The 19,426-nt window shown below is 41.3% G+C and overlaps 1 protein-coding gene across 10 annotated transcripts in view; it reads left to right on the top strand.

Moving 5' to 3' along the window:
• Window positions 1–12,520: 12,520 nt before the first annotated feature.
• The window catches only part of LOC144508538 (uncharacterized), a 33,970-nt gene continuing 27,064 nt past the window's right edge, over window positions 12,521–19,426 (top strand). For all 10 annotated transcript variants that reach the window (XM_078236557.1, XM_078236552.1, XM_078236553.1 and 7 more), the window contains exon 1: window positions 12,521–12,857. In XM_078236557.1, coding sequence (XP_078092683.1) covers window positions 12,690–12,857 — 168 coding nt within the window. In that variant the 5' untranslated portion in view covers window positions 12,521–12,689. The remainder of the gene's footprint in view (window positions 12,858–19,426) is intronic.

Here is a 19,426-nt window from a genome sequence, read left to right as displayed (position 1 = left end):
TATTGTCATAGTGGTACTGAGAGAGCTGGGAGTGCTGTTTGCTAATATTGAGTGTCCAAGATGGAAAATTATGAATCAACACTGAAGTGAAGGAAAGCTGCACTTTGCTTATAGCTTTGCATGGTGGTATTGATTTTGTATCTATTTATTGCAATTGTGCAAATGGACCAAGTGTGTTTAGCTCTAGGCAAGATCTACAAAATAATTGTCGTCTGTATTTTTCTCCTTGTGCTTTATTTGAAATCCAGCTTTCATTTTCTTGCATTTGTTTCTTTATAAATTGGGTAGCTGTCTGAATTGAAACTTTCGTCATACTTGCTTATTGCAGAAATGATAAATGGTTGTATTCAAGGGGCTGGATTTAAATAAATGATAGAAGGAAGCTTAAATAGTTTTCTGTAAGGCTATGAAGCTGCTTTGTTGTGTTAACTTGTCTGATGAGCTGTGTAATATTTTATTACCTACACATAGTCCTATATACCACCAAATCCTCTGCTGTTGTGTGTTGTGAGCAATGTATTAATATTAGACTTTACAGTCCTCTGTATAAATTATTATATTTAAAATTGGCTCCTTCACCATTGTAACATCAAAGTATTTGATTTTAGGAGAGAGAGTACTGTTGCAACATGAATAAGTTCCATTGCATCCCTAATCAGTAATACTTCATTCCCCAACTTTATTTCAATGGGAAACAAAATAAGAAAGCTAATGCATTTAATTTTTGACCTTAATGAGCCTTCAGCTAGTAGATCAAAATCTTAACAATGTTGGCAATCATTTAGAATCATAGATTAGAATCATAGAATCCTACAGTGCAGAAGGAGGCCATTCTGCCCATTCAGTCTGCACCGACTACAATCCCACCCAGACCTTATCCCCATAACACCATGCATTTACCCTAGCTAGTCCCACTGACACCAAGGGGCAATTTCGCATGCCAATCCACCTAACCTACACATCTTTGGACTGTGGGAGGAAACCAGAGCACTCGGAGGAAACCCACGCAGACAGGGAGAATGTGCAAACTCCACACAGACAGTGACCCAAGCAGGAATTGAACCCGGGTCCCTGGTGCTGTGAGGCAGCAGTGCTAGCCACTGTGCCGTCCTCAAGGAGGGAAGGGGGCAACAATTTTTTTAAAACTTAATTAAAATAAACTTTTCAATATCAATGAAGGAATTCATTCAAGTGACTACTTCAGTTTGGATGATGATTCACTCCATTGCTGCACTGGATATTTGTTTCTTGTTTAGTTTTTAATCTGTATAGGATATAAAGTTACTATAGAAAATCATATTTTGCGCTAAGATGAACACTAAGCAGTGTTGAATAAAAATGAGAGATGCTGGCAGAGGAGTATTGTGTTTGAGTTATAGAAACAGATTCATATTCTTGAAGGCTCTAGACATTCTAAATATTTTTCCACGTACTCATTTCTGAAGTCATAAGAGCTGTATCATAATCTCAGTATACTATGGCTGCAGTCACTTTGTGTCACTGTTTGTGATCTTGGCGTCATAACTTTACAGATGGAAAGCAACAATAATATATAATATTCATTATATTGCTAATGTTACTTTTCCTTTAAAATATACTAATTTTGTTCCTGTAGTTAGTGGGATGCATTGAGTTCCTACATTTTAATTTACACCTCCATGTATCTCATTAGTCCTTGAATGTTTCACCTTGTATTCAAATTGCCTGTTTAAACCAGAGCCCCATCTGCCTACTCAAGTGGCTGTGAAAGATCCCAGGACACTATTTTGGAAAAGGGCAAGGAAATTATTCTTTGTTCTGAATGATATTTATCCCTTAATAAGCCTTACAAAGTCAGATTATCTGATTATTATCACTTTGCTGTTTGTGAGGGTTTGCTGTGTGCAGACTGGCTGCTGCGTTTCCAACCTTGCAACAGCGACTATACTTGAAGTACATGTTCGCTGTGAAGTACTTTGAGACATCCAGTGGTCATAAAGCAACACTAAATGCAAGTTGTGTGTTCATCTTTTAACTGTGTGCTCAGTGATGCCATTGCTTCCATAAGCTTATAAGAATTGGTTATTCTAGTACTTTTGTCAGCATACAAATCACGAGATTAGAAATAGATCTCTGTGAATAAGCTTCCTATGTGAAGTGTCTAGATTTTTTTTGCAGGGTTGACACCTTAAGTACCATATTGACTTTTAACTATTATCATTAATTCAGTGAAGTTCTTCAATGGGCTATTGAAAGTATGCATATTAATTTACAATCAGCTGATCTAGCCAACCAAATGTCTTGATAGACCCAGAACACATGTCCAACATAGATTGATGTACCTGTAAATCAAGTTGTTGCAATTAAACATGGATAGCATTGGGCCAAATGGAATTTGTTGATGTTCACATAGCTGATATAACTGAGAAAATTATTAGCCTAGTTCAACCCTCCTGAATCATTCACTATTCTCACTGTTCGTTTGAAAGTTTTATGTGCATGTAGCATGTGTTCTAAATCTTTTCCTATCCCTTCTGTATGTTCTCGATTTCTGTTTATTTATCATACCAATTGAAAAAATATTGAAGCTGCAATCTTTTTAAAAAACTTTAAATCTGCTGGCTCTAGTACGGTACAAGATGGTCCCACTTTTCTATGCTTCAGAATGCACTGTTGAAATAATTGAAGCATGGCAACTGACGAAAGATATTCCCATTACAGTTTCCAGTTTCATCCACCCACCAGTGTGAGCCTTCAAAGCCATGACCGTAGAATTATGAAAGCATTGTTCCTAGGTCACCCTGTCTCCACAGTTTTTAGTGTGCATTCCTTCTGGTTCTGACTTTTGTCAAGACGTGATTAAAACCGGTAATGTTAAATTAAATAGCTTGTGAAAACTTCATCATTGATTTTAAAATATTCAAAGTGAACTAGCATTACTAGCATGGTTTGCTTCATTTACGTTAACATGCAAGTTAAGTGGCTTCAGTCTAGTTGGTTGTCATAGTAATACATCTGCTGCAGTAATACGTGGAAATGTAATGCTGTTGTGACAAATGTAATTGCTTTCTTCTGTAATTCATTTTCAGATGCACATAGAATATAGAAGTAATTGATTTTTTAATAGTTGATCGTGTAAATTTTGTGTTTATACATATATATATATGATTATTTTCATGTCATGCATAGAAGTTTATATTTAGCATTTATAGTGTGAATTAAAAGAATAAAAGTTTTTGACAATTTTAAGTATCACAGAGCTGAATGATGGGGTACAGAACTTAATTTTTTCATGTTCATTAGTCTGGAAGTTTAAATGATCTATAGTGTCTTGCAATACAGTTAATGCATTCCCAAGGACTTGGTGAACAGTCTCTGAATGAAGAGGACAGGTGCTGAATATAGTTTTGTATTCGTCTTTCTTGCTGCTTGGATGTTTCTATAATTGTTAGATACACTCAGTGGCTGACGTTATGTAAGTAGCAAGCTGTAGAAAACCATTTAGTTTCCTAAAAGTTCAAACCTTCAGGACCATTAAAAATAGTTTGCAGTCTGCTTTTATTTGATCAATTAACCATCAGTAAATGTTACAATATAGGGGATAATTTTAATTTAGTGACCACTGGTGATTTTACATTACTGAAATTCAGATAAAATTAACATTAGGGTTTTTGTAAACAGATACTCATCAGTCAACGGTGCCAGATAATTGCCCTGTTTTATTACATTATTAGGTTTTGGATGCTGAAGAAAAGCAAAATTTGTTAGTGAAATGAACATTCTAGTCTGTTTCTATTTCTGTTGAAGGATGACAGTCTTTTGCCTATTATTGCTTCCTCTCCGCTCTGCATCAATTAATTCAATGAAACATTTGTTCTCCAAATTAGGTTTTTAAAGTTTAAAGTTGTAAAACATAGTGAAAGTGTTGTGACTAAATATCAGTTTCACAGACCAAGGATGTAATTTAGTTTGTCTGAGGTAAAATCGAGATAGCTTATGTACCTTTTTTGTAATATAATAGTGCTGAAATTTGCAAATACAGAAGAGATGTGTGTTTTATCATTCAGTAAATGTCTGTTGTCAGTGATCAAACAAGCTCATTTTTTAAAATATAAGCTACCTGAATTTAAAACTAATAATGCCATCATTATTTATTTGCACACTGCTCTCGTGTGTGGTACAGGAATAACAGTGAGTTACAAATTGTCCCAGATGTTGTCGGATGTGGCTGCAGAGAAAAAAATGTAAAGCCAGAATGCATTGTGTAAACTGTATTTGAAATTTGACAAGTTCCTTAAAATTCAAATTATTGGTGTAAAATCAGAATAAACCATCGTTATGCAACATTTTTGGTTTATTCTTAAAGGACCATAGTTGAAACTGTATGTAAGTAGATGTGGTTATGTTAACTACAGGACTTGATGCCCATGGACTCCTGTACATAAAATAAACTGTAATGCTTGTTTTAGCATGGTTATTTATGTACTGTATTGCTGAAAATCATTGGTAATTTATTTGATTTGCAGTTGTAAAATAAATGTGTTTCCGTTGCTTAAAAAAACAATTGTGTGCATTTGCTTTATTTCCAAACTCCCCCTTATTTTCAATTGTAAAATAGGAGTCATTATATGGTCACTTGTTAGGGATTGATTACAAAAGAACTATTTAATTTGTTACTGTACGAAATGCACCTCGTGTACAATTCTATGTTGTGTAAAATTATACAGTGGCTATACACAAGGAAAAGGAATGTTGATAATTGTTATGTCACTTCAGTCTTTTTCATATGTTTCAGGATTGATGCAGACATAGTGGAGGTAGTATATCTGGTCAGGGATGCATTATTTTGGTGCAACCAAATATCAGTCATATTTTGCTCTCAGCCATTTTTGGTTATCTCATAGAATCCCTACAGTGCAGAGAGAGGCCATTTGGGCCATCGATCTGCACCAACTGTCTGAAAGAGCACATTACTCTGACCCACTGTTTTGGCCCATCTATTCTACACCAACTTTATGAAAGAGCACCTTACCCCAACGCCCTTAACCCTGTGCATTTACCAAAGTTAATCCACCTAACCTACATGTCTTTGGATGGATAAGGAGCAATTTAGGATGGCCAATCCACCCAACCTGCAGTGCCATTGTGGGAGGAAACCCACGCAGACACAGGAGAGCATGCAAGCTTCACACACAGTCACTCAAGGCCAGAATTGAATCCGGGTCCTGGGCACTGAGGCAACAGTGCTAACCACTGGGTTACCCAAAGCTTTTGAAGAACCAGGTTGCTTTGACTTTTCCATTTCAAGGTCATGCCTCTCGCTTGACAGATGCTTCAAGAAAGACTACATTGTGTGTTACATTTGCCGTCCAGACCAATAATTTAAAAGAAGTTCAAATTTCTGGTTGTTAGCTGAGAAAATGCCACGTCAAGATTTCATATTTCACAATTATTGTAATAAATGATGCCTTTCTTTGCCTAGAGACCATCTCCCTCCTACATTCAGCTGTGATAGTTTGCAAAGTCAAGCAGTTTTTTTTCTCTGCTCATGACTTGGTAGGCTTTGATGTGCAAGTGAAAATCATGATAATGTTAAGGGCACGATGCTATCTTTGCCAGCTAGTTTCACAAACCACCCAGAAAAATGTGGTGATTGGCAATTTGCAGTATTTCTCCTTATCACAAGTTCCTTGCTGATTTGAACATTAATAACTGTGTCATTCACATGGTGTTTATTTTTCAGCAATTTCTGGTCTGATTGTTGAGCTCATCAGTTTAATATTAATTCAAGTATAATTTATTAATAAATTAAAATCAATTGCAAACTACATGGTATGGTCACTTGTTAGGGATTGATTACAAAAGAACTATTTAATTTGTTACTGTACAAAATGCACCTCATGTACAATTCTATGTTGTGTAAAATTATACAGTGGCTATACACAAGGAAAAGGAATGTTGAAAATTGTTATGTCACTTCAGTCTTTTTCATATGTTTCAGGATTGATGCAGACATAGTGGAGGTAGTATATCTGGTCAGGGATGCATTATTTTGGTGCAACCAAATATCAGTCATATTTTGCTCTCAGCCATTTTTGGTTATCTCATAGAATCCCTACAGTGCAGAGAGAGGCCATTTGGGCCATCGATTCTGCACCAACTGTCTGAAAGAGCACATTACTCTGACCCACTGTTTTGGCCCAAATGGCCAATGGTAGTGGAGTTTCCTAAGGGTCAGTATTATGGGAACCCTTCCTCATCCTGATAGACATTAATGACTTATGTCTTCGCTGCACAGGGCACAATTTTATAATCTGAGGATGATGCATAACTTGGAAGCATGTGAACTGTGAGGCAGGTAGTGTAGAATTTCAAAGTTGGTCATTAAGATTGTTATAACATTTGTTATACAGCAAAAATGTACAACCATAATAAGTATTGAGTGCCACTGTAGAGCAGGCAGGACAGGTGGCACATGTGAACAGTTCTTTCACTTAGCTGAATGACAAGTAACAGAATAGTGGTTAATGGGTGTTTTTCAACTACAGGAAGATTTGTAGTGGAGTTTCCTAAGGGTCAGTATTATGGGAACCTTTCCTCATCCTGATAGATATTAATGACTTATGTCTTCGCTGCACAGGGCACAATTTTATAATCTGAGGATGATGCATAACTTGGAAGCATGTGAACTGTGAGGCAGGTAGTGTAGAATTTCAAAGCTTCATAGACAAGTTGGACTGGGTGGAATAGTGGCAGAGGAAGTTCAAAGTGAGAAATGTGAATTGATTCATTTTGGTAGGAAAAACACAGAGAGACACTGGTAGGCTGGAATTTTCCTACCAGTAGAATCTTCTGGTCCCGCCAACAGTGAAACCTCGATGCGGGTTTCCTGGCAGCATGTGTTGCATATAACAGGGAATCTTGTTGCCAGCGGCGGGACCAGAAGATCCTGCCATTGGTGGGCTGGGTCTGCTGCCGCGAAATATGCCACAGTTGTCACAGAAAATTCTACCCAATATAATATAAACAGTGCAACTCTAAAGGGGATGCAGGTGGAGAGGGACCTGGATGTATAATGCCCATATGTCATTGAAGTTGAGAGCGCAGTTTGTAAGCATAGAATCCCTATGGTACAGGAGGAGGTCATTCGGCCTGTCGAGCCTACTGACCACAATTCCACCCACGCCCTATTCCCATAACCTCACACAGGCCCTATTCCCGTAACCCCACGCATTTATCTTGCTAATCCCCCCGATACTGGGTCAATTTATCATAGCCAATCAACCTAACCTGCACATCTTTGAACTGTGGGAAGAAACCAGAGCACCTGGAGGAAACCCACACAGATACAGGGAGAAAGTGCAAACTCCAAGCAGACAGTGACCCGAGGCCGGAATTGAACCCGGGTCCCTAGAGCTGTGAGGCAGCAGTGCTAACCACGGTGGCACCGTGCTGCCCGCTTTATCAATAGTAGTCCAATTGAAGTGGTTTATAACCGTAACCTATTTCAGTTACGTGGCTATTCCAGATCGGGAACACTTTTCCAATAACTTCACAAGTTTAAGGTAGCCAGATTTCTCAGATGCTTATTTGGGTCTGGAGAAATGATTTGTATTTCTAGAGGAAAGGAATCAGCAAAGGGCGGCATGGTAGCAGAGTGGTTAGCACTGCTGCGCCTCAGTGCCAGGGACCCAGGTTTGAGTCCCGGCTTGGGTTACTGTCTGTGGAGTCTGCACTTTCTCCCCGTGTCTGCGTGGGTTTCCTCCGGATGCTCCGGTTTCCTCCCACTGTCCAAAAAACATGCTGGTTAGGTGCATTGGCCATGCTAAATTCTCCTTCAAGTGTACCCAAACAAGCGCTGGAGTGTGGTAACTAGGGGATTTTCACAGTTACTTAATTGCAGTGTTAATGTAAGCCTACTTGTGATGCTAATAAATTTTAGTTTTTAAAGAATATGACCTCCTTCCAGATGTCAAACATTAAATGGGATTGCCGCCAAGCGGCTCTGATCAGGTTCCTGCCCAGCGGATCCTAGTTAAATGTCATTCCCAGGTTTGAGGCCAGATGTTCCAGCCTCTGTGTGCTACTTTCAGTCAGGGGCCTCATTGTTTTTATTTATCTATTATAGAATCCCGACAGTGCAGAAGGAGGCCATTCGGCCCATCGTGTCTGTACCGACCACAATCCCACCCAGGCCCTATTCCTGTAACCCCACATATTTACCCTGCTAATCCCCTGACACTAGGATCAATTTAGCATAGCCAATCAACCTAACCTGCACATATTTGGACTGTGGGAGGAAACCAGAGCACCCAGAGGAAGCCCACGCAAACATGGGGAGAATGTGCAAACTCTACGCAGACAGTGACACAAGGCTGGAGTTGAACCTGGGTCCATGGCACTGAGGCAGCAGTGCTAACCACTGTGCCACCCTGCTGCCCCTCAGTTTGTAATTTCATATTGTCTGTTAATAACCTGATCATGATGGTTATCCAGTCTGTTTTAATTCCTTATCAGACTATTGAACCGTAAGAAGATTCACCCAGGGAGTTCATAGTTGCTCAAATTAATTGACTCCTATGTTCAGCAAGCAGCTTAATTAAGGAAGGTTAAATGAAAAACCTAACCTGGCTTTGTAGTATGGCTATCTATTTGTGTATTTACCCAGCTATGGCCAACATTTAGGTGAACTATCATAACCTAAGAATAATCATTCCACTAGTTCCAGTGACATTTAAGCAATTTCTTGCAAAATAAAACTTACAGGATTAACCTAATCCTCTACCCATTTCATACTGACTATTAAATATGTTTCTTCTTATCATGTTTCTAGTTTCTAACACTGGGACAAAGGTAATTTGCAGCTATAAGGGAGTGTTTTTTCTGAGCAATTCTGCTATCTTGTAGATAGCGGAATTGCTCAGAGCTGATCAGGCTGTTTAGTAGCTTCCAATATTGGTTCCTAAAATAATACAGGACCCGACAGTGTTATAAATGAGACATTCTTACTCAAATTCTATCCAGAACTGCCATGCAGAACCTATTAATTCTGCAGTGTTCATGTATTTTGTATTGTACTCCTGTTTGCATGTGATGGTTCTGGCAGTGTTTCCAAGTATTTTTCTTTGGTTATCTAGCTCTTGCCCCCCCCTGCTCTTTAGTCTTTAGAGATGAGTGCAGCATTCAAAACACAGAGCTATCATGGAGTTAGTAAAGGTAGCTCTAGAGGGTTTGATTCTCATTGATGTTTAGAGTGTTGCTGTCTACTGCGTAATTACACTTCCATTGCACAATGCATAATTACAGGTGATGTTTTTTCTAAAAATTGCAGACTCTCCTTGAAATTCACCCCTCAATCCTCTTGATATCACTATCTGATCGTGCTTCTGTGAAGTGTCTTGTAATATTTCTGCATTAAATGTGCAACATGATACTGTTATAGAAGAAGTAGAACTCGCCTATTTTTCATGTTAGCCTGCTCATTTCGTAATGCTTTTTTAACCATCCTTACCACGTTCCAGATGGGTTCAATTTGCAGCTGCCTGGAGTCTCTGGCACCAGAATCTATATTTGATTAGGAAGGCTTTTAATAAAATGAGTTCTGGCATTAGCAGTGGAATTCTTAGCAATAGTGCAACAAAACTCTTCATTTATCATGCCATTATTAATTATTTGAAACAAATAGATCCAATGCAGATACATGTGGCAAAATCTTTTAATTTGATTCAGTTTAAATACTTTTCCACTTGCTTACTGACCAAGACGATGATTCTGATTTCCTTATAGTGATGCTGTAATCATAAGACACCTACCAGCTGAGAGCTGCAGTGACATGGATAGGTCAATTCCCAAGAAATTACTGGCATTATTGGTCCAGATTTTACAATCAACAGCAAAACAAAGGCACTCACTCGAAGAAAGCTGCCCAAAAAGATCTAACATTCTCTGCCATAATTCGGCAAGCTGCTAAAACTGGTGCTGTTGCCAACACAGTTTTAGATTGCTAAATACAGTTTGACTCTCTGTCCAATTAAAAGCTCCATGGTGGAGGGTGTGAAATCCATGGTGCATGCACTTGTGGGCATCCACAAGTGCCAGTGCCAGAAGATGGCAGGGCTGCTGAACCTCACTCTAGCTTCCTCTCTGTCCAAGGAGGAGGCCAGGGGCCTTTGAGCACCTATAGGGAGGAGGAGAAAGAGAGCCTTCCACCCAGGAGGCTTCTGAGACCACCTGGCCCGTTTGACTCCCTCCCTTCTCTGATTATTTCAGCTTTAGCCTTGCACACAGAGGAGGGCGATGCTACCACACCACAGCAGCTTGCAAGGGCCCTGGTGCCCCAGAGGATGCCCACTAAAGTCATCATGGACTGCAGAGCATAGCAGTCAAAAGGCTGCCTCCAACTCTGCTCTGGATTCTAGGCAGGTAGCAAGTCGAAGATGTGGGTTTAGAAAGGTGAAGAGAGTTTAGTTGCATTGAGTGGGCACTGATGTTGTTAGGCAATTGTAGATAGTGAGCACTTACATAAGGATTAAACCACCTTTGTCAATGTATTAAACCTAACTCTGAATCTATTTGTGCCTGCCTTCACTCATTAGATTTCTCCACAAACCAACAGCCTGAGCTCAATGGCCACCTGCAGCACATACCCCCTTTTGTCCCCGGAGTTGTGGCATTAACCTCCTTGAAGAAAAAGCCCCTTAGCTGGCTTCCCCCATGTGCTGCCGGGGTCTTCTCCCCATCCTGGACTCCTGTGCCAAGCTGTGCGCCTGCCCCTGGACTCCCTTTCGGCAGTGAGGTCGCCAGGTTCCCGTTATTTTAAAAAGCTGTTGACGTGACAATGCAGGGGCAGATTATCGAGCATTGGGTGAGGCTACAGAGGGACTGACTGCTAAAGATATAATAATGAATTCAACCAAGTTTCCCTCCACCTTTCTCGGCGGGAACTGTATCACACCAATGGAGAGGGCTGAGGACATTCGCTGTGGGAAATCTTGCCATCATAAGTCCAAAGCTGTGTGGGTTAGGTTTATTGGCCATGCTAAATTGTCCCTTAGTTTCAGGTGGATTAGCAGGGTAAATATGTGAGGTTATGGATTAGGACCTGGGTGGTATTGTGGTTGGTGCAGACTCAATGGGCCAAATGGCGGCCTCCTGCACTATAGGGATTCTATGAAGTCCCCTTTTTTTGGGTCTCATTATATTTTGCCTGCTCCTCCCCTGCCTGGCCTCCATTTCTGCTGCAAATGGCAGTGCAAAACCCCAGCCACTAGTTCCATTAACCCAAACAATCTGCCTTTACCACAATTTCTATTTCAAACTAGTTTGTTTTTCTTTAAATATGCACCCCACCAGAACACATTGCCAATTACTGGATCCTTTACTACTTTCATTTTATCATGATTTCCTAACAAAAACCATTAATGTAATTAAGTGTATCTTTAGTTGATTTTCTTGTTGTGCGCTTTACTGTTTAGTAAAAACTTACTCTGTTTAAAATCATCACAGGACTAAAGGGATCAAGAAATATTGGAGGAATGGGGGGGAAATCAGGATATTGTATTCGATGATCAAAATGAATGGCAGAGCAGGCTCAAAGGGCCAAATGGCCTACTCCTGCTTCTAGTTTCTATGTTTCTTGGACATCCTTCAGTGATCTTCACATCTTTCCTCACATTATGCCAACTTGTAAAATACAGCTGAGAGCAGGCGTTCCAAGTTTCCCTTCAGGGATTTGGAAACCCTAATGTTTAACATCAGCTGGGCCCTTCACAGTTGTTGGTTGATTATAGTGAGGATAGAAATTGACCATCACAATTGACCTTTCTTGGCAGTAAGGGCCAGTGAAATAAAAGGAGCAATTCCAGCTACAATTTGTCCATGCTTGTGGAGCAGATTGGGTTTATTAGTGAGGTTGTGCAGAGTTGAATAGTTCACAGCTGTTGTTTAGGCTTATGCATAAAGCATGGTCACGTGGGCAAGGAACTGGTGAATTCTCAGGAATGCAATTGGATCCCAGCAAGTTTCAGCATCTTCAAAGTGAAGGAGTTAACAAGGGAATCTCCTTCTTCTTAAAACTACAGTTTTTCAACACAAGAATAGATTATACTGACAAAATGTAGGATTTTAAAATCTGGCCAACTGAATGCTTGAGGAACCTTAGAAGTAAGATTGGCAGTAAACTCTGAAGGATCTTGCTTTTAAATCAAAAATGATCAAGGAATGGACTTACTTTTAAACTGGACAATGCATTTCAACTGAATTTATATAAATAGCAGACCTACTGCAGAGAGAAATTCAAGTGGTGATCAATTTTAATTCGTATGAAAGCAACTTCTTGTAGTTTTGCGCTATAAATAAGTTTTGTCTTAGACCAATAGGCCTGTAGAGTCATAAACTTAAAATTGCCATGTTCCCTTGTGATATGAATGGAAGTAACATGAGCAGAGTGGTGGTTCTTAAACAAGATTCTAGACTTTTCATATATGGGCAATGGCATGTCTACTTGCACAACATGTGACGCCTGCAATTTAAATTTAAACACAATGACAGATATGTGATGCACAGCAAAGCACTGTGAAGCTGTCAGTTCTCTTCCTCCCCTCTTGCTCGGAATATTTTCCAATGGGAAGACTCTGAGAAAACAACGGGAAAGTTACATGCTGAATCCTCCAGTTCAGTCTTGAGATCTTCCTGCAAAATCTGTTTCTGACATGTCTGTCCCGATGGAATATAGCTCAATCTACAGAGATTCACAAACTATGGATAATCTGGAGAAGCAGCTGATCTGCCCAATATGTTTGGAACTGTTTACCAAGCCTGTCGTGATCCTGCCCTGTCAGCATAACCTGTGCAGAAAATGTGCCAATGATGTCTTTCAGGTAAAAGATGTGTTCTAATGTAAAGACCTGTGTAAAACTACCAGTTTGCTTGGAGTCAGGGATATTTCAGTCAAAATTTAAACTTTCTCTAGATGTAAGATGCTAATAGCAAATCACACCATTAAATGTATACGGACTGATTTATTGGGGGAGGGGGGAGGATGAGCATTGTTTGAAAGATAATTATATTTTATTGTAAGCAGTTTGCTCTACTTATCCTCTGGCTACATGACGATTCAGAACTATTTCAGTTTTACCTAGTTCCACCCTATGTGGTAGTTCTGATAGCAATTTAATACTGACCAACCTTAAAAGAATAGACAAAAGCTTTACTTTTCAATACTTACATATAGCACCATATGAAAGGCAATTAATTATTTTGAAGGTCAAGATTTTAAAAAAAAGAATTTTGAGGTTGCTTCATATTAAATGAGTAAATATGATTCAAAATACATCTAACTCTAGTCTAACATAGAAACATAGGAGCAGGAGAAGGCCATTTGGCCCTTTGAGTCTGCTCTGTCATTCATCACGATCATGGCTGATCATCCAACTCAATAGCCTAATCCTTCTTTCTCCCCATAACCTTTGATCTCATTCACCCCAAGTGCTATATCCAGCGGCCTCTTGAATACATTCAATGATTTGGCATCAACTACTCCCTGTGATAATAAATTCAATAGGCTCACCACTCTTTGGGTGAAGAAATGTCTCCTCATCTCCATCCTAAATTGTATACCCCGAAACCTCCTGAAAATTTTGTCTCTTTTTTGAAAAAACAAAGTGGAAAAGAGCTCGTGTGCTTTGTGACTGAATAACACCTATGGAGCATCTGATGTTTCCAAAATTGGTCTTGTTAAGTAAAAAAAAAGCCAAAGAGATAAATCTGATAACTATAGTCCATTCAGTGGTTAGTAAACATTGAGACACTATAAAATAATCACTTGAAAGAACCTGGGATAATAAATGACAGCCAATATGCGTTTGTTATTAAAATCAGAAAATGCTGGAAAAACTCAGCATGCCTGGCAGCATCTGTGGCGAGAAAAACGGAGTTAACGTTTTAGGAGCCCGCATGATTTTTCTTCAGAGCTGGAGATTTGTTAGCTGATTTGAGCTCTTTGATGAATTAATTGATGGGTATATGGATTTTCAAAACGTATTTGATCGAGTGCCACATTGTTGACTTGTGTGCAAAGTCAAAGCCCATGGGATTCAACGGATGTTGGCAGTGTGGATATAAAATTGGCTATGCAATGGGAAGCTGAGTGCATTGGTGAATGTGTTTATCAAATATGCTGTGCTGCCTCAGGGTGGCTACTAGGGCCACAGCTCTTTTGATTTGGAAATGTAATTATCAGTGAGGAGGATGGAATCTTAGGGACTGAGTCTGCTACTAACTTAAAACCCAGTGACAACTATTGTATTTCAATCCTTTTCAAGCATTTAACTTCAATCCTTTCCAAATCAAACCCAGCGGAATTATTTATTGCTTAGATCATTTTATCCTCCCCAAACCTGGTGGGGAGAGTTCGGGGGCGGTGGGGTGGGGAGGGGAGGGGCAGTGTTTTACCGGCCAGTGCACTGAACATTCAGTCAGAGCCTGATTACTCCTTGCTGATTAGGTCGTTTGAGCAGGCAATGCAGAGCGAAATCAGACTCTGATTATTGAGTCTGAAAGAGTGGGAAAACACTGGTCCAGACCACATGAATGGTTAACTTAGACGTGCTAGCAAGGAATGAAGAGAGGTGATTTGGCTAGGAGGGCGAAGCAGAGGCTGTTGAGGTTTTACTGTTTTTTTGAAAGATGAGCAGGTTTGCGACTTGACCCAGGGCTGAGGGCAGGCCAGCGACAGTGAGGCACAATGCACCATAAGCCAACATGAGCTGAGGTCAGCAAGACGACCAGGTTTGCGACTCGAGCCAGGGCAGGCCAGCAACAGTGAGGCGCGAGGACTTATATCAAGCCTTAGCCACAAGGAGATGATGAGTGAGGCTGGCGGCTGCCTTGAAGACCCCAGGCCAGCGAGGTGAGAGTGTGTGAGGGGTGAGGAAAGATTGTGAGGGGATGGGAAATGGAGGGGGGGGAAGAGTGTGAAGGTGTGGGGGGAGGAGTTTATGAGGGGGTTATCCAGGATTGCAGACTTACAGGGAGGCAGAGTGTGGTGAGGGCTGTGTTGCATTTTCGAGGGAGGGAGAGTTTGTGATGGGGTTGGGGATCCACGGGGAGGTAGAATTTGTGAGGAGGGAATGGGCAGGAGAAGAATAGAGTGAGTGTTGTTTGAAATCCAAAATCACATCTTCATGGTCAGAAGATAAATCCAATATTTACAGAGTTGAATTGAAGCTGATAAAAACATGGGATTTACTGTGCAAACGTCTGTTCTTTCAGATCCTTCATTAAAATCAAGATCAGTTTCTTTAGCACTATGAAGGGACACTTTGTCTTTTACTTCAGACCATTTGTTTTTTACTTTAAAAAGTTTGAAGTATTGAACAGGACACAAACTGCACATTCATCCTCATCCTAAAGTATGAGTGAACTATCTGATGACTTAGACTTGCTGATTTCTGGAGATACCACATTGCCTGAACAAGTTGAACAAGAAGGATTCTGAAATGCCAAGCACGTTTTTTTTTACAAGTTAAAGAGCAGTGATCAATTTGTGTATTTTATGGCTTCTGCCTTTGTGTTCTGTGGGGTGAGGGTGGTTGGGGTCAGGTGGGGTGTGAAGTTTAGTGGGGGCCCATAAATGAAGGTTAGCACAGAGCTCCACGAACTGTAAATCCGCGTCTGCCACAAATTGAATTTTGTGGCATATTTTAAATAAAATAATTAGTTCCAAAGAATTTGTTTTGAATTAGGTTGATCTATTGACAATATGTAATGTGTTTATATTATGCAAGCCAATTTTGCAATCCCTGATAAAATGGGCTGCTGGGAACACAGCCAGAATCTGGCTGGTAGTAAAGTGGACAGTTGGGTTTGCTAGATTTGTGACATCAGCCCCTGTAACGATGTTAATTGGCTCTCTGCCTCGGCCCCAGGAGTGCTGAAGGTTTGCTGAACAAAAGTGAAGTCAGAGGGAAGTAGCCCTGGATGTTTTTACCACTGGTTCCAGCTCCCATGAGTTCTGATGTCCAAACAAGATCAAGGAAATATCTAGTGATCAACACATATTTCTCCCATCCCCACCTCACCTCTGAACCACCAGCCCCCATTCTTAAATAGCAATACTGTTTGAGGCTGTCGAGAGGGAAGCAAGGGTATAGAAAATGTTTTTGGTAGATTGGTTGGTGTGCTTACTGCTGCTGAATGTGTTCAGAAAGTTCTATGTCTATAACAAAGAGAAACCCGATGGTACCAAGGCTATTCATAAAAATTCGTTCATGGGGTGTTTACATCACTGGCAAGGCCAGCATTTATTGCCCTGGAGGAGGTGGTGGTAAGCCATTTCCTTGAACCCCGCAGTCCACGCGGTCTTCAAGTTCCTCTCTAACACCATCCTGAGTTGGAGCTACATCGTTATTCCTTCACTGTTGCTAGGTCAAAATCGTGGAACCACCCCCAACCAACCAACCAACAGTACTGTGGTTGTATTTACACCTTGTGAGCTGCAGCTGTTCAAGGACGCAGCTCACCACCACCTTCTCAGGAGTAATTAAGGATGGCCAATTAATGCTGCCATTGCAAGCAGCCCCCATCTGCCATAAACAAATGTAAAAATAAACTTTACTGTGTCATCTGCCAATAGAACTATGTTAATTGGGATGGATGAAGAACAGATATTGAGGTCAGAGTGGGCATCGAAATAAAGTACCGAGAGGCACCAACAGCAGCAGAGTTGTATACATTATCTTCCTCCATCACCATCTAGTTGGAAGATCAGTCATGTACAATGGGAAATGCAGACAAATGTGACAGAAGCAGGCATAATTTAAAATGAGATACTAATTGGGCAGCACAATGGCGTAGTGGCTGCCTCACAGCACCAGGGACCCGGGTTCAATTCCCGATCTGGATCACTGTGTGGAGTTTGCACGTTCTCCCCGTGTCTGCGTGGGTTTACTCCGGTATCCTCCCACAATCCAAAAGACATGCTGGTTAGATGCTAATTTCTCCCTCAGTTGTATCCGAACAGGCGCTGGACTGTGGCGACTAGGGGATTTTCACAGTAACTTCATTGCAGTGTTAATGTAAGCCTACTTTTGACACTAATAAATAAACTTAATTTAGTGAAGTTACAGCACAACGTTAACTGTAACCAAAGACAGAATTATGTGATATTCCACTTGTCAGATCGGAAGTGGCTGGGTAAGTGAGGTAACGCCGGCATCTCCACATCATGGGTAAGTGAGCACAGGTTTCCAGTTCCGTAGAACAGATAGTAAGTACACAGTGTGTTCCACTTGACACATTAATGACTTAGAAATTATGAAGCATTCTAGTCAATTACTGTTAGCCTCTGTGTCAGGTATCTTACTGTCTCCTGTATTTCTGTTACGCTGTAAGTTACTTTTAATATCCCTTGCATTTCTATTTGTAAGTAAAATGTAACCAAGTTTTGGTGTGGACCAGGGTGTTGACCCCAACACTGGGAGGTATAAATGTGGAGAACATTGGGCTGGAGGGAGAAGAATTCTGGTTGAAGACATCATCAGTGGGTGTCATATTGAACTTTTTCAAAATTAAAGACATTTTTAACTAAAAAGGGACCCACATTCACTGGCACATCAGCACATATCATTGAGGTGGTGGCTCACCACCAGACCCTCTGGGTGGAATTCTCCCATCCTGCCGGTGTTTGATTGGAGGCTGGAGCAGAGAGTCTGGGGGAGCCAAAATGTTGGAAACACGACGGCATAAAAACCCATTGCAGTTCTCCCAGTGGCAGGTTGGTTTTCCCGCTGCCTGGTGGCATGAACACCATTTGCATCTCATGAATGCTCATTAAAACAGCAGCTCTTCAGAATCCCCCCACACTTTCCAATCTTGTGTCATGCCAGCAGGAAATTACATTGGCCTCAAGCCTGTTTGAAAAGGAGTGGCATGCACATTTCTGTTCACTCGAGACTTCAAGGTGAGTCAAACAGCATAGCCTACCTGCTGTGCTGAATGCCTCTCTGTTTTGGCAGACCGGTTTGTGACCCCCAGTTCCAAGCCAAGCTCATCTTTATGGACAGTACTGTTCTGCGGAACTCATGGACCCTCCACTCAGGTCAACTCTGACTAGTGCTGAGCTCGGAGTTGTGGACTGAGGGGTCTTCTGCTCCCCATGCCTACCACTGTTACCTGTATAGACAGCACGGGACTGTGAGACTCGTGCACCCTCCTCTTGGATTGACTGAAGTTCAGGTTGGGGTGTGAGGTGAGGGTCGCAATGTCCTGACTATGTTAGGAGCTGTGGATTTTAACAGAAAGAAAAGAATGTGACTTGCACACGTGGATTCAAACAGACACACAATAGGTCTTATTGAAGACCTGCTTTTTCTGCTCTGCATCAAGTACAAACTGAATCCTGATCACACAACATAATGTCATCACCATCAGAACATGTGATCAGCACTTAAAATAACCTGAGCCCTTGCTTAAATATATAACAAGGGTGAAGCTGACAAGCTCAAGGAGGGCAATAGGTAAGGGGGGCAATAGGCAAAGTGTGCAAGGCCAGGGAGCGGTGGGAATGCAAACACAAGAGGGGCAATTTGGAAAGAGGGTGTGCAAAAGCAGTTGTGGAAGGGCAAACTCAAAATGGGTAAGGGGGAAGGAGTGCTGTGCAAGGCCAGGGGGGAAGGGCAAGGCTGCACAATGGAAGGCAAAGGGAAGACTGAGGGCGAGAAAGCTGGACCACAACAAGGGTACATGAAATGCTGACAAACAAGGAGTCAAAGGGGGGCTGGAGAATATTGTTAGTGTGGCAAATTAGGGATGGTTCGCATCAACACTCGGAAGTTGGAAGTGGTTTGGGAGGGTCACTTTTGTCCTTAGTCCTCTTATGGTAAGAGGAAATATGTCAAGTCTTCAGTTTTAGTTCAGGGGCTTGTAGGCAGGTGTCACAGAGGGCCGAGATTCCTCCGATGAAATGGAAAGGAATCACAGATGATAAGCAGTTCAGGTGCAATATGGACCTCACAATCTGTAGTCAGAGAAAGGAGATGGTGCAGAAGAGCAGCGGGCATGCAGCAAGAGCAATCATTGTGAGCATGGTGTATCCCAGCTGCAGGGAGGGGCAAGGGCTGTGTACTCCACAGGAATAAAGAACAGCTTGGTGTGCAGGACTGTCCTGCAGTTACTGTCCTTGGACTTGGCTGTCTCTGTTTGGGCTGCAGAGAATATGGTGATGGTGACTGGGGCATCTGCAGTGTGTAGATAGGGAAGACATAACACAAGGGAGGGGAGGGGTATGTGAAATTCTCATAGCGGAGTGCGGAGGGGGTTCACCCCTGTATGTCACGGTATACAGAACCTCCAGATTGGGTCTATATGGGCATTGGTTCTTCATAGGTGATGGGCTCAGGGATGAGGGATGGAGTGTCCACAATGTTGATGGAATCCAGTATTAGTGGCT

The sequence above is a fragment of the Mustelus asterias genome, chromosome 20 (assembly GCF_964213995.1).
Source record: "Mustelus asterias chromosome 20, sMusAst1.hap1.1, whole genome shotgun sequence".
Lineage (NCBI taxonomy): Eukaryota > Metazoa > Chordata > Chondrichthyes > Carcharhiniformes > Triakidae > Mustelus > Mustelus asterias.
The sequence above is the reverse complement of the archived record's forward strand: the minus strand, read 5'-3'. Positions and strand labels throughout refer to the sequence as shown.